Consider the following 16,722-nt stretch of genomic DNA (forward strand, 5'->3'; position numbering starts at 1 on the left):
ATATGCAACAACGCTTTGCGAGGGAGAATGAGGCGTGAAAGCAGACGCGAACAAGCATGCGGTTGCGGTGTCATCGTTTTCAGGAAGACGGGAAGTACTAACACATATACATAGAGGGTGAGTATGGGTGTCATCCTGAACTACAGCGCAAAGGGAAACTATGTCTGTACGCTGTACACGCAGCCAACGCGAAGAACGAAATTATGCAGCTTCAGCGCACATCTAGTAAACTATGTGAAGCGGTTAACTATATGCGGTAAGTTTGCCCAATTTATCCCGGCGTGAATGGCGTAAAGGAAACTGGCCTGCACGCATATGCGCTCGCGCACGTGGGCTGCGCAGTGTGCCACACGTGGCGATAATCTCAAAGAGGTAGCTAGCGTTAGCATGATAGGTCAGCTGCAATTGTGGCCTAATGGTTAGATTATTGGTCTGCTGTGCTGGGGGACGGAGGTATGATCCCACCACAGGAGCACGTAAAACATTTTTGTTAAAACGGATGAGCTATTCGGCACGACAGTAGCACCCAGCAGCCTTGTTCAGAAAAGTCTGGGAGGATTTGCAAAGAAAGCTTCGCTTTAAAGAAACATATTCAAGGCGGAAATCTTCAAAGCGGAAAAAAAAATTGGAAGTCGCTGAAAGTTCACCTTTAAGAGTGTAACGCGACAGCATTCAGATATCCCAGACTGCTTGTCCCGCTTCTCGGCAACTGCAGCGTATGTAACCGTAATTTTTATCGGGAAACGCTCGCAAGACCCCGCGATGGATGGATGGATGGATGGATGGATGGATGGATGGATGGATGGATGGATGGATGGATGGATGGATGGATGGATGGATGGATGGATGGATGGATGGATGGATGGACGGATGGATGGATGGACGGACGGACGGACGGACGGACGGACGGACGGACGGACGGACGGACGGATGGATGGATGGATGGATGGATGGATGGATGGATGGATGGATGGATGGATGGACGGATGGACGGACGGACGGACGGACGGACGGACGGACGGACGGACGGAATGGACGGACGGAATGGACGGACGGACGGACGGACGGACGGACGGACGGACGGACGGACGGACGGACGGACGGACGGACGGACGGACGGACGGATGGATGGATGGATGGATGGATGGATGGATGTAATGAGCGTCCCCTATGGAACGGGGCGGTGGGTTGCGCCACCAAGCTCTTGTTATTATACTACCTAATGTCCTACCTAGGTTAAACAAGAAAAAACGAAAAAGAACCTGCTATGACCCCCCCCCCCCACAACCAAATTTTTTGATCCCCTATTGCGAACTGTGCTTTTGTACGTCTCCGTGTTTTTGTCGTTTCCCTACTTTTCTTCCACCAATCATCCTATCACCTCTTACTAATAGTTTGCCTAGTTTTACCGCAGCAAGAACATGCTTCTTCCTTCTTATATCTCGCTTTACAGGTGCGAATTCTAAGTCCTACCGATCTCGCTTCGAAAAGTAATGAGCTTCCCTTGGAGTTATCATAAATGGCTTTTTTCCTGATTTCGTTTTTTCCTCTTACGTAGTAACTGATATGGCAGGTTTCTTTTCCATTGCCGCCACCCATGAGAATATTTCAGCCTCTCTTACTTTCCGCTTGGCGTTCTTTGTTGCTGTGTTGCCCACACTACAGGCTGCATACTTGCTGGTAAGCTTCCTAGTTCTTTTCCTCCACTGCGAATGAATGTTTTTTCTGTACAGATACCTCAACACTCTTCGATGCAGCGATGCAGCGGAGGTGAGCGCCACCTGGAAGCCTTTCAACGAAGCGGGCGCGCTGCTTCACGGACTCTCAGATATTTACACGCCGACGTCCGTAAACAGCGGACGCCATCTCCGGTCTGTGCTTTGTGTAAACGTTGGAAAAGGGGTTTGTTTGAGTTTTCGCGTAAGAGAATTATGTTTTCTCGTATATTCAAATTACAATTGGAGAGCTGTCATGTCGGTAGGTCGTGTGTATGTCGTAGTTTACAATTTTTCCCGTATTTTAGCTTGGGAAATTCAATTCAGGGAATTCCTTGCGCCGCATGAACGGCCTATGTGTGGTTCGAAAATGATTCTTTCTCCGATGCGACGTATGGCGCCGGACGCCACACATCTACGTGGGAGGCCGCTGCCGACGCCGGATTTTCTTCGGCACGGGCTTCTTAACGCTGTCGCGGTAACACTGCTGCTCCTTTTTACAGCACACAAGCATGAAATCTGCGACCAGTCCCTGTTCCGCCCAGCGGCCGAAACAGCGACTTCTTTATTGCGCGTAGCCCTCTATACATTTTTCTGCGATACCGTAAGCCGACGTGGCAGACAATATCCGCTGCAGAGGTGGACGAACTCTTATATTGGAGCTTCCATAATGAAATCTAGAGGATATGTTGGTTTGGGTATGTCAAGTACGACAGCTGTTGAAACGCGGAAGTGTGTGAGGGATAATTAGTCATGTTTTATGTATTAACTAAAATCCAGGAAATTATGCTTTGCAGCTAATGTGGTTTTTACAACTGCGTCGTTTCAAATCCATATAACGCCTGTGAAGTTGCTATTTAGTGTAAATAACGTGTGTCCTCGATGGAACGCGGTGAAGTAATTTCGTTGTTGTAAGGTTCTTTTTCTTTATGCGGCCGCTGTAAGATATTAAGTTTGTGCTAAGTGACGTTCTTGATATTTGGTAGGGGATTCTGTGATATAAAGTTTGTAAACAGGGATGAAGTACCTCAGACAGGCTGGCCAACGTTTCGATAGGAGGACCTATCTTCGTCAAAGGCGAAGATAGGTCCTCCTATCGAAACGTTGGCCAGCCTGTCTGAGGTACTTCATCCCTGTTTACAAACTTTATATCACCGTGTGCCATTCCATCTGTCAGCCCCTTTCTTGTTTTTGGTAGGGGATTAAAAGCTTTGCCGTTTGCGAAGTGCTGAGCTTATTCAGTTGAACCTATGCAGGAATGCGGTGCGTATTTTTGGAGTACGTTGAACGAATTCAGAATTGCCAAGTGTTTCAAGCTGCCCCCATAGCTCGGTAAATTTACTCAGGCTAATTCCATAAGTATATGTTTTTGCTTAGTGCTCACTTGGACACAGGCTCACCAAATTTCTGCTGAACTGAATCCACTCGGCCTTACACTGACTGAAATTGACGCTTTGTAACTCAAGAAAATGTATAAATACACACCTGCGTTCACATCGTCGTGGAAAGAAGGCCTCTGTTTCTCTTGATTTTGACAGCAATTGGCTGCACTGCAAAAGAGATTAACCACAAGAGACGTGTTTTAATTCTCCAGCCTAAGTAGCCCAAGCTTATAACAATGCGTTTTTTAGCAGCTTCTTGTCGGACAAGCTCCATTTATTTTACAAGATGGAGACCTGACAATGACGATACTTAGTTCGTTCGCCTGCTGCAAAAGCGCAGTGGTATAAATACTTTTGTACACTGCGCATTTGACAGCAAATAACGGAACTGCATAATATGAAAACCCGACTTAAAAGAAATGCACCTTAGTTCATACCGGGTGTCCCAGTAAACTTGGACCAAGATATAAAAAAAAGAAGAGCTCTAGAGAAATCGTACCGACTGCACAGTAGCGTCAGTCATGTGCACTTACAGCCAGTATGCTTTGCATCACGAAGTAATAATTATTTCGTTGCTTTCAATTGGTGAACTGTCTCATTAGTGCTTGAATCGCAAACATGTCAATTACAAAGTTGTAAAGCACCTTAAATAACCTGGAATCAAGTATTTGTTTCGTGCTCAGTTTTGCCTCGTTGGTTTTTCCGAAAAAGAACAAAAGTGCTGGAAACATCCAAAATACGAAATAGATACGCTCTCTTCGAAGCGTGGCATGTTGAGTACGTCGAAGGCATTAATAATGGCCGCCCGCTTGCTCGTGAAGCTGAAGGCTCTTTCACAGAACACTGGTCCGTTTTGTTACGTACAGTGTAACGCACTCGGAACACACAAGACACAAAACATAGGAAGTCACTTTTATGCGATCCTAGCTAGAAGCGTAAACTAAAATGTCTGTATCGTCGTCCGGCTGTGTCCTGCAAGACTCTCTCGAACCCCTGAAAACAGTACGTTTGTTGGTAGCTATTGAAGGAATAATGAGAAATTACGCGCTTTTATACTTCATGTTTAGTTTTAGGGCAGCCGATTATACTGTTAGTATCGCATATATGGTGAGTGAAAATTTCTATGTTTAGAAGATAAGCCAATACGATCACAGCAGCCACATTTTGATGGAGGTGAAATGCAAAAACGCCATTGTACCGTGCATTGGACGCCCGGTCAAGAACATGAGTTGGAATAAAATAATCCAGAGTCCACCACTATGGTCTGCCTCCTAATCAGATCGTAATTTTGGCTCGTAAAACTTCAAATTTTTTTATTCCCTATACCGTAAGGATTGTTTTGATTTAATCTTATTCATTGCTAATCAACCGCCCTCACCCTGAGTACTAGCTTAGTGGATATATGGTGTTTCGCGACTGTGCTCAAGGTCCCGCGTTCTAACCCGGCAGATCGACCGCAAATCGATGGGGGCGAATTGCAAAAACGTTTGTGCACTAAGATTAATGTGCACATAAAGAATCTCAAGTGCTCAAAATGGACACGGAGTCCCCACACTTAAGCCGTGTTTCATAATCAGATCAAGGTTTTAGCACGCGAAGTCTCACAGCTTGTTGTAATTTATTATCCCGCTTTCAAAAGTTCCTGGTAGAGGGGACAGAGGTGGCTTGGCTTCTTGCAAGGCGACAACGAAAATTGAATATATAATAGAAAGCAACCTGTGAACATAATAGTGCACCGCTGTTGTCATTCATACCATGTCATTCACAGACAAGTAATAAGCTTCTTCGAAGATCATAACATTATTTTCAAATAACAGCACGGCTTCCGCAAGGCTTTTTCATGTGACACTCAACTCGCTGGTTCGTTAACGATTTACATTTATCACTTGACGCGGGCTTACAGGTCGACGCAGCATTTCTGGATTTTTCAAAAGCATTTGAGCGAGTCCCCCACCACAGAATGAAATTAGAACAACTTAACATCCGCCCTAATGTACTCACCTGGATTAAAAACTTTCTATCGGCAAAAACTCAGTTCACTTACGTTAAAAGTTCTCACTCATCTCCTGCTCATATGACATCTGCTGTGCCCCAAGGAAGCATACTCGGTCCTCTACTGCTTCTAATCTTTCAAGGATATCCATACGGGTTCCCTGAAAGAAAAGCCCTGAAGAAAAGTTCGTCCTGGTCCGGGACTCGAACCTTCGCCTGACAGACAGGCGAAGTGGAGCAGGCCCGAAAATTTTTTGACCAATCGCGGAGGGCTGATTTCAGAATTGTAATAGAAAAGTTTGCAATAGTTTTACGTTATAGCGCCCGTATACTGGAATATGCCTGCCCTGTGTTGGACCCATTTCGCAAGGTGAATATGATGCGCGATTGCGGCCACATTTGTTCTGGGGAAGTACGATGGATCTGAAAGTTCTCAAGGCATGAAGAGAGAGAGAGACCTTAAGTGGCAATCGTTAAAAGAGTGAAGACGTAATCTTAGGCTTAAATTCTTTTGTTCCATTTATGACAAGCAAACGAGAATCAATGCTTCAGGTTATCTACAACGAGTGCATTATGAGTCCTCCCGTTTGGATCACAAATTTAAAATTTGTCCTTACATCCCCAGGACCGATCATCTAAAAAATTCTTTTTTCCCCAAAACGATTTCGGAATGAAATTTGTTACCAGCCAATTTGATTGAGCCCAAGACTGCAGATTTATTTCATGAATTTTTGTGTCCCCCACAATAATGTCATCAAAGCAGCTGTGGGTAATGTCTGAAGTAAAAAAAATAAAATAAAATAAACTGCTTTCATTGAAAGCAAACAGCCTCTGTTGCCACCGATTTTTTTTTTCGTTAGCCATGGCTGGTCCGGCTCCCACAGACGGCGGGTGACCAGCAATATAACCATCATATATATGCCACTCGTTCGCTCACCCGTTCAAGCCGAAGTGGCTCAGCCTCCCGCACCACTTCTCTTAATTCAGCGGCAGTGGTGGTACATTCCCGCTCTGCACTTGTAGTAGCTTTTTCACGTTAGCGTTCCACGCTAAGCAGGCCCCACTTGCAGCGTTCAGGAGATTAATATGAATATGTGCACGGAAGCACTGGGATCTATCGCGTGCTTTACGTATCTCTTATCTTAGGTCCACAAAGTTAAACGTTTTTCCCCTGCTTCATGACGCTCACGTGGGCGGCACCACAACTAGCCGGTGATGGCCGGGCGAACGACGTCTAGGCGCGATTACCAGGCTACAGCGCAGTCTGTACAACGTCATCCAGCGGCAGCTGCCAACCTAGAGACATGCCAAGACGCGTGAGATGCTGTGAAGGATAATTGTTGGGAGACAAATGGTCTCGGTGAAAGAGGAGTACGTTCCGCCAGTTTTTGCATTACGAAGCTCTACCAAAACTGCACCAGACTTAGGCACACGTTCATGAATACCGCAATGTGTGCCTACGTGGCATGGGCGCTTCTCGTCATAGGCTACAACTGAGAGCCTATGCGTAATGCACGGAGAAAGCGTACCGCGCGTCGAGATAGCCGTTGCGGCTGCTGCATAAGTGATCTTTGCGGCTTAGAGCAGTTGCGAGCAGTTAGGACGGCTAATGAACTCGTTATGGCGTCTATTCGGAGAAGTCGCAAACGACACGCCAGAGCCGCCTGCGGGTCTGGTGATGAGGGCGATAATGGTCAAGTGTGCATTTCGTACCCACCAGCGTCTTTTTGCTATTTCTTTTTTCGCCAGTCTGCCTCTGACGTCCGTCTGCGAGCGACGTCAGCATGCCACGACTGCGGAGATATGTGGATGCTTTCGCATCAACAGCGATTCCGAGACCAGAACAATTATTCACAGGTGAGTTTTTTATGTGCTTTGGGCCACGTTAGATTTGCTGCTATACTGTGCCATTGCAATACTGTTGCCTCGGCAACAGTGGCGTCATTCTTCAGCACCTGTACTGGATAAGAAATTTTACATGTGCGTTACAGTCACGCCTTCGCGCTTGTCTTGGAAGGGTGAGCACGACTTCGTAGTTCGAAGGGATAATTAAGGGAAAATGTGACATCTACCTAATCGTAGTAATTGCTAGAAATGAAATCAACACGGGTTAATCGAAAGAAAAGCTTCGCAGTTGTAGAAGAATTCGTCGTGGTCCGGGACTCGAACCCGTTAGCACCGCCATTCTGGGGCATCCGCTCTACCATCTGAGCTAACCAGGCGGTTAGCAGATGGCAGGGCGAAGTCGAATTTGTCAGCAAGTCGAAGCAATGACAAGACTTTGACGTAATGCGGTAGTCCCGGTTCGAGTCCCGAACAAGGACGAATTTTTCTTCAACTGCAAAGCTTTTCTTTCGATGAACCCGTATTGGTTTCCTTTGTAGCAATTACTACGATTGGGTTGATCTCTCATTTTCCCCTAATTATTTAATTTTCTCCACCTTGCGAGTTTCCGCAGAACTATACCGTCATGCGAAAGGATAAGTTTGCGATCAACTGCTTGTAGGTCAATTCAAGCTGGTTCTAATTAACGGCGCGCTCTTTTTGCCCGACGAAATGCGTTTATTAGCATTTCATTCTTAAAATCATAGCAAAGCGCGTAGACATGCTCATTGGACCGCTTCATAAAAATAGTGTCGCAACAAACGCTTTCCAGGTGCTAAACAGCCTGGCTCTCTTAAACATTCGTAACCTCTCCCCAGCTATAATTTGTATGATGTGTGGGGTTCAGGATACTCTCAGGCTTTAATGCGCGCAACGGAATATTGGTCAACATGCTGCACTGCGAGATAATTACACAAACGTATGCGCAGTATCCTAATATACTATAAAAGCGGATTTGGCGTAGTGCTTGAGGGAAGTGCAGATTGCAGACACAGCACTGGTTCTTTTGTGCTTTTTTTATGAACACATAGAAATTTGTTCTGTTTTTTGTTACAATGAAAAGCTTGAGGAATGTACTGGAAGGCGAAGCAGCATCATGGCTGTAACTGCTACACTGGTTCTCAACTTGGCTAGCCACCATAACTTGGGCTTTATACTCATCTACCACGTAACGTTCAACTTTGACTGCAACTGTTCAACGCCGGTAGCTTTCCATGTTCGTGAACCAAGAGAAAACGAAGGGTTTCGTCAGGTGGACAGTCTATCGTGACAACTATAAACGCGAACAATTAAAAATGGGGCTTGTTCCTAAACTTCGATGTTTGTACTGCAAAATTAACAAACCGAAAAAAATAAGCACGAACAAAACACAACAAAAGGTTTGTCGTGTTGTGATTAATTTGTCACTGTGTGACAAATTAATGCGAAATGCGAAATTAATGCGAAATGGGAGTGAATGAGGCTCTAGTATACATGTTTGCTGGAATTGGTTGTCGAACACAGTCTAGGTATTTATATTTATTCTTGTGCAGAGTCTACATCTTGCAAACAAACCCTTTACCATCAAACTTATAAATATGTAGCCACAACCATCGCTCCAGGATGCCCGGCTTGCCGAAGAGAGAGCACGCCGTCACGTGAAACACATTTCCTGAGTGCCTCAGTGCAGCAGGTGAGAGTGCATTTTCTCTTTGGCAGGCATACATGACGAATGAATGTGCGGGTGTAGCTGCGGCTCCTAGATATCGCCGTGGCGTAGAATAGCGCAGCCACAAGAAATGCTCTCGCGCGGCCGCACTGCGGTAATGTCAGGTTACTGCAACTACTTTTCTTTATATTGTTGTTCATGTCTGCCTTCCCTATGCTTTTCATACGAAGACGTTCATTTTTCTTCGATGGCGGGGCCGTGGTGCACTGTCATAAGAAAACGGTGGTTCCAATCGTTGGGATGATAAAGGTCACACAGGCGAGTAGTGCATTCCGAGCAGATGACTGGCAATGAAAAGGCTTTAATGTGAGGGCGTCTGCTACATCGCCAGTGAAAAAAAAGGAAGCAAAAGAAAGATTCTTATTTGTGTGCAACAAAAAAGAGGGGCATGGCAAGTTCCAGCTACATTCTTAAATTTACACTATTGGGGCTTATCTTGCCACACTACAATAATCGTCATCTCACTTTCTTGTGTTGCCGTTTTTGAAAACGCTGCGCACAATACCTTCCTGTCAAGAATGCCCTGTCATCCTGATAACGCGCATGTCATTCGTGACTTGGAAGTGGCGGGCTCACGGCGTGAAAGGAAAGAAATGCGGACCAGACAGGTGACGATTTTTTTCGTGTATCAAGAAAAGCCCCAAATGGGGTACATTTCTTTGAGAGTGTATTATTACCAAGCCAGGTCCTTTTTTCTTTATTTCTGTTTTTGCTGAACATATTAGGCGTCACATGATCGAATAAAACTACATAGTATGACTTAGCCCAATTGCCTTAAATAGAAAGTTAAAAAAATATAAACATTTCACTGACCCCCTTCGCAGCCTATCGACGCATGCTCAGTAGGCTTGCTGAAGTCAGAAGTTAAATATGGAGTATATCGAATGCAGATCAACTATCCGGCTATAACATACATATACGTGGCTACCTACATATATTTATAATATTGTATACATATACGGGGATAGTGAACGCATTCACTGCCACACCAGCAGGCTCCCTGCGGACACCTGCGTTCTTGCTGTAGCCTCAAAAAGTGGTTCGTATAGGAGTGCTGCAATGGCTCCTTCAGCAATTCTGGGAGAGGGAGATAATATCCTCACAAAGCACGACATGAAAGAAAAATAGAAAGAGAATCCTAAAAGACACAATGGGCATGGAGCGTGATTTCATAGTACAAAAATAGCACACTACTGTCGACACCCCTAGTAATGATTCTCGATCGCATGAATCAATTCCTGTACAGCTGATTTGCAGAACAGTACCGTCACTGGTACTCAAATGAAATTTACCATACAAGAGACGCAGACGATCACGTTAAGCTTACTTTTCCTGACAGAAATTCTAGTACGATGCTGCAGAGGGAAGTGAAGGAACAATATAGATAACTATTAAGAAATCTAACATCTGTTCAAGCGCATACCAAAGGCACCATAACTTACAGCTATTCCAAACTTTTCTATTCTAATTCTGCTATCCGCGCTCCGAGATTGGTCAAAAACTTTTTTGGACCACCCCAACATCGCCTCCCTGTCACGCGACGACAGGAAAACCGCAATAGCTGCCCATCTGATATGAATTGTGCACACCGGTTATGCATCACTGGACGGAACAAAAGAAAAATAGGTATTTCTGATTCGACGCCTTTTTGCCATGAAACGTCGGCTATTGGTCAAATGTTTTCTGGCCTCGCCCACTTCACCTGCAAGTCACCCGTCGTGACAAGACCATGAAAACACACCGCGTCAAAGTGACGTGTATGCGTTAAATATGAATTATTATGCGGAACAAAACTTAATTTTCTTCTGCACAGCCGCAGGCTGCCCCATTCTAAAAGGAATAAAAGATGACTGCCGCCGATCGCTCAGGCAATGGCTACTCGCACCTGTCGGAGAGCATGGGTTTATATGCGAATACCAAAACTGTTTGCGTGGCCGTGTAACGGTTTCGAGCACTTTAGACACATTTACTCCCTCGCTCTGCCGACACTTCTTTGCTGAGGATTCGTTTTAGCAGAATTCTTAACGTTCCGTTGCATGCCTCCGTGATTTTCAACCAGCCACCGCAAGCTCAGTGAAGGAAAGCGGACCAATCGCAGACGCCTGCACCACCCTCTTCATCCGGTTATCGATTTTCAGTGCACCGGCTCGGCTCCATTGAATCCCTCTCCACAAGAGCATGCTCCTCGCCTCTTGTCAGCCAATTAGATAAGACAAGCCGCTCAGTGCAGGTGATGTTATTCGTTTTTAAAGCAAACAAAAGTGACCTCCTATGAACGAGGAGAGTGTTTTTGGCCTGTTCAGAGAACCTTGCGGGTCACCTCCCGATACTTGCGTCAGCGGTTACACACAGTTGACGTCAGGCGATTGGAATAAAAACATATTGGAATAGTTTTGCGTTATAGTGCCCCAAAACTACAATATGATTGTGAGTCACACTATATAGTAAGCACGCTGTGATATTTCGGCCGCCTTTTGTTCTCTACCATGAACCAGAGTGTTTGCACTTCGGCCGCCGCGGCTGAGACTGAACGTGCAGCCTCGCGCTCAGCAACATAACGCCATAGTTACGGGGCTCAATTAGAAAACTAATAAATTCTTCTCAGCGACTTCTATGAGATGCACAAATCGACGGCTTTGTCTACTGTCTGCTGTATTTTCCACACTACATGCACAGACATCACCACTCGAAGAGCCTGCACGGCGCAGAAAACACCGCACAACGCGGCGAGCCAAAGTACTGCGCAGCTGCGCAGTGCTTTGCACAACTCCGACTTACTTATCGTCGCAGGGGCACGAGTTCGACCTTTAATGGTTGTGATATTTTTCATTTTTTTTCATAATTTGGTGAGCGTGAAGCTCATTATAAACAGATAACATGATGACGATGATGACGTACTCTTTTAGAGAGGATGGAAGGACGTGCATAGCAAGCATGGCTTCAACCTTTTATATGCCGCTCGCAGTATGGACCAGTTGTGTTCAACACGCTGACCTGAAAGCCAAGTTGGCAACGCAAGAACTGTGCAAGTACCCGCGAGCCTTCTGTCCAACGTAGAAAACATTATTCTTTGGTTCCTCGGCCGCAACGGTATTCATCGCTTCAACCTACTGGTTCCTCTTAATTCCTCTGAAACTGCCAATGAGAGGGCCTATCTGTCTTGTCAACTCTCCACTCCCCGTCATCGAAGCGACGCATAGAGGCATATGTTACTTAATGATACAAAAAGGAGAAAAAAAGGAAATGTGGTGCTGAACAGCGGGTGATCCAGAAGCTCGTGCCACATCCTCTCTTTTCTCCGCAGAACGTCGGCACAACAGGCGCGTCCCAAGGGCTTTTGGACCACAGCCGCCACTGGCGCAAAAAGAGCGTGGCAGTCCACTCCCTCTCTCTCCTTCGTCTCTATTTCCTCCCCAATTTTCACTCGCCCCTTTTCCTCTGAGGTCCGAGGGTCGTCCTGCAGGTTCGCTTTGCTCTGTTCCGGCCCATTTAAGCTTCGAGCCGCGCCCATCGACGCCTTTCTTGTACAGATGTCCGAGCCTCGAAGCTTCAAATGACCGCTCGCGAGCCTAATGACTCGCAGACGCGTAGACAACGCGGCCCTATCGCGTTGGCCCTGCCGCACGAGTCGTCCTGTGTGACGCATTTCTCTAACTTTGTCACGCGTTTGTATAATGCTCTCCGAAATGCGATGCGGCTCGGAAACGTTGCCTCCCGGCTGCTGGTCCATTCCAGACCTCCACATCCTGTGGAGCATCGTTGTTGCCGCAGCCATTCTAGCAGTTACGAGAGTGTAAATGCCTCCTCTATTTCTCTGCCTTCCTTTCTATTTTTGTAGCGTCTCTAGATGTGTGCTGCCTGTGGCAATTTATTCTGGTTGTCAGCATCTGGCCACGTTTAAACCAGCAGCCAGCGGGTCTTGCTGCTTTTATCGAACTTGTTGCGCACTTTCTCTAAGATTTTGCCTTATAAATGCCACTTGCAAGAGGACAGTGTTAAAACCTATCGAGTTTTGCTTTGCGGATAGTGCCTCTCATTATTACAGATAACTTCTAGTATTGCTTCACGCAGTGATTGGGCACAAACGCCAGCGAACCACTGATAAGGAAAGCAAGTGTCCCTCGTAGGTGCTTCTGATCAGGCCCCGTTCAGCGGCTGTCGCTTTTGTGCTATCTGCAGAAATATATGTCTGTATATTTCAGTGTCAATACAGGTCTGTTTCTCGGCAGCATAATTGCTGAAGCCTGTGACACGTTCACGCGCAGCGATGACCCTAACTACGCATTACGATATCTGCCGAGATCACCCCTACATTATGTCACAGTCTTCTTAGTCTAAGAGAAATGGTGTTGTTAATAATATCGGTCCCTCGCACGCGCTCATTTTCTGTCCGTTGTGTTGTTTGCTTGCGTGTACTGCAGCACTGGAACTTCCTTGTAGCACTAGTACATTTTCCAGTATAATGTGCAAGGCTTTTTGGTGTATTCGTCTGAGCATTGACATGCGGAACACGCAGACTACAGTGTGTGCTGAAGTTTGTCATCACTTGCTTTGCCTCATTCTCGTCACCACTAAATCACTCATTTTAGCCTGGTTCAAGGGTGAGTTTTGGCATGGCGGAGACATGCTATCGCATCCCCAATACCGGAATATCAAATCACGCCTCCGATAACAGCAGTGCTGCTGGCAACATGTCATCTGAACCAGAGGTCAATCATACCGAAAAACAAGAGTTTTGGGGTTGTACAACATTTTTTTTTTCGGAAACGAAACGCCGAAAGATGACTACGCGATGAACACTTTTGCTTCGAAGCTGCTGCGCTACCAGGCGAATGAAGTACACTTGCGTGTTGCAATAGAAGCATCACTTGCGTTCTTATAATACCGCATCGAAAGGTGCCAAGACCTACTCTGCTGATTGCTTCTGCGCGTACAGGAATTCTGATATGTTTGAACACTCAAACTGCTCGAAAACGGAACGTGTGTCAGCCGCGATAGTGCACGCGAGACCGATGTGAATACTCTCGAAAGTACAAAAAAAGAAAAAAAAAGAAAGACAGGTGCTTTATTTTTATCTTTCGGCAAAAGAGAATTTGTCAGGACTCGTAGTGAAACATAAACTACACGCACAGTAGATGTTCTGCCTACTTGAAGGACGAGTCAGTGAAACATTCAACTGTTAATGCCCATGGTCTGTTATTGCATTGTGTGTCATCATTATTGCTCATCGATGTTCCTCCTGGTGAAGGTATACGGCGTAAACGGTGCTTTCGTATTTTCCGCCCCCCCCCCCTATTTTTGTGCAATGCATTTCTGCTGTTAAAAAGAATTTTAGGCCCACTGCGCCTTCACTCTATTCAAGTTGAACAGCACTAAAGCATATGAGCAAGAACCAAAAAATAAACTTGCGCTTGATGTTGAGAAAGTGAGCAATAAAAAGCCTAAGGTATATTCGCATCCCTATAACAAGAGCTTAGCATGTCCAAAGCTTCGGATGCTGGTGGTTTCAAAAATTAATTGCGCTTGTAAAAGCACACGTCCTCATTTCTATACTTCTCCAGCTTACTATTATGACAAGACGCACTAAACCTCAAGACTCAAACGGATGTACTCACCTTTCATTCCTGTTCCAAACATTCTGAGCTGCGTGCACAAGGGATAAAAACATGAACATGAACGCTTTTTCTTCGTTAGGGCTCGCTAACGTTGCTAAAAAAAAGTATAAGAGAAGAACAACAACTTTCTCTGATGATGTCAGATAATGAGCGTTTGCCCTAAAATGAGCAAACATCAGCTTTTGCATTCAAATATACAAAAAATAGGTGTCCATCTTTGTTTATTGAATCCCCTCGAATGGTTTCTCGTGTCTTATTGTCCTCCCTCTATCTCAGCGCGCAAGATAAAGCAACATGAGAACTGATTTAATAGCCAGCCATTCAGTGTGAAGAATAAGTGTTTCCGGAGCATTCCGTACTAGCTCTTGCAAGCCGCTGCGTTACTAGCCCTATATAGTGAAACTAGTCGGCTGTTGGGCTAGATCGTTGTATTATTGCATGCGAAATGCAATAATACATCCATATAATTTTTCATGGCTGAAAAAAACGAAATACGTGGTGTCATTTTCTTCCCCCATATCAACTATTGTTTCCTTTTGTGTTTGCATTAATCAGTGGCAATTACTTCAGTCGCTTGGAAAGCTCTAAAATTTATGGCGGAGTGTGGATTTCATGAATGAAGCACTGAAAGACGTGAGGCTGTGCACGAAATGACGAGGTATTACGTTTCACTATGTCGCCTATTCTCTTAACCGAAAGAGTGTCAAAGATTGGCGCTTGAACGTGCATATTTGTATATCAAAATCACAGCATGAAAACTAGAAAGGGGCTGACAGATGGGATGGCACACTGTGATATAAAGTTTGTGAACAGGGGTGAAGTACCTCAGACAGGCTGACCAACGTTTCGATAGGAGGACCTATCTTCGTCGAAGATAGGTCCTCCTATCGAAACGTTGGCCAGCCTGTCTGAGGTACTTCACCCCTGTTCACAAACTTTATATCACAGCATGAAAACTAGTGTGCGCAGAACCGATCCACCGAATCATGATAGCGTAAGGTTCAAGTCCAGAGCAGCTAAACCTCACCTCGGTTGAAGAGGATCTTCCGCCTGAATTTGCCCAGCGTAAGTGCGATGAATACGATGAGAAATGCGGCCACGGTGCTCAGTGTGGCTGCCCACAGCGTGGTAGACCCTAGGGACCACTCTGTGTCAGCTGCGTGCAAGGTAAGAAAAACCAGTAAGGGCCGGGATTAAGATGCGGGCTAGCAATACTATCCTGAGTTATCTCGCTGCTATGGCGTAACAAGGGTGAGGCAATGCACTCCTAATTTTAATTCCAAAACATTTATTTCACTAGTCAGATCCAAGGTCGGAGCAAAGTCAGCATCAAGGATGTCACAATTGTTTCTCCGAAAAATTTGGGCTGCTCCCGGAGATGTTGCACCTTTCATAGTCTTGCTCCGCTCGCCGCTACGGAGGCGCTCGCCAGAAAAAAAATACATCGTTACTCGGAATTCCGGAAAGCTCATACACGTGCTAGGTGCAGAGTGCAGCGGATGTGACCAAGAAGACTTCTTCGTTCTTGGCTTTTCTAGGCGGCCGCACGCGATGTAATCGCACTCCTCGAGAGATAGGAAACTGCCCAAGATCTTCACGGGAGATTTCTGCGTGGACCACACGAAGCCGGCCAACCAGTGGTTTCCTCGTTACATGGGGGAACTATTTGGCGTCACCCATGATCCCCATGTACTGAGTGCCGATTAACTGATGTGGCAGTGTCATGGAACGCCTGTCCACCAGAGGGGTCGATCCAGCCTTTCGCAAGTACATCCCGTACTTCAGTGCGCGTAGGCCACTAATCTCTATAACGGATGGTACCCATGCACCCGAAGAAGTAAAATAAAAATAAAATAGAACCTGAGAATAGGATTTGAGAATATAACTTTAGACATAAAATGATTCCCCTCACATTTGCCATTTTCGTCTTATATACCATTCATGAATGTTTCGCACCACAGGATAATTGAAGGATTGTTTCGGCTTTAAATGTTTTATTTCATGTAATCGGCACCCCTGACAGAAACCTTGCCATTGCACAAGCCTGGTCAGACGGAGTTTTAATTTATTTGTATTGAGACCTTATTTTACGGTCACGTCTCGGCAACAGAAGATTAGCGCGCTATATCTATTTTCGCCGCTAAATAATGCCTTACTAAAGATGCAATTACAATTTCCTTGACATTTCTCTTACCGTGGATCAAATGAAAGGATAATACAAAAGCAGGCTTAGGCCCTATTGTATACATTCATTGCAAAAAATAAACGGTGAGCCTGGCTTTTTCTTTTTTTATTGCCTCTTTGCGTTCATAATCTTTGCTCACCATTCAAACTCACCAAGTTTGTAGTCCTGCATTTGGCGTATTTCCACTATAAGAAAATCACACACTTCACCTGTAGTTACACAGTGGAATGTACTCGAACAG

At 45.5% G+C, this 16,722-nt stretch overlaps 1 protein-coding gene across 1 annotated transcript in view; it reads right to left on the bottom strand.

Annotated features, from left to right (window-relative positions):
* The window catches only part of LOC135911573 (synaptogenesis protein syg-2-like), a 180,713-nt gene that overhangs the window by 1,786 nt on the left and 162,205 nt on the right, over positions 1–16,722 (bottom strand). Inside the window, exons 11-13 of the mRNA XM_070530683.1 lie at positions 15,324–15,452; positions 14,297–14,324; positions 3,201–3,265 (exon numbers count right to left, since the gene is read on the bottom strand). Of these exons, the coding sequence (XP_070386784.1) occupies positions 3,201–3,265; positions 14,297–14,324; positions 15,324–15,452 (222 nt within the window). The remainder of the gene's footprint in view (positions 1–3,200; positions 3,266–14,296; positions 14,325–15,323; positions 15,453–16,722) is intronic.

This window comes from Dermacentor albipictus, chromosome 1 (assembly GCF_038994185.2).
Source record: "Dermacentor albipictus isolate Rhodes 1998 colony chromosome 1, USDA_Dalb.pri_finalv2, whole genome shotgun sequence".
Lineage (NCBI taxonomy): Eukaryota > Metazoa > Arthropoda > Arachnida > Ixodida > Ixodidae > Dermacentor > Dermacentor albipictus.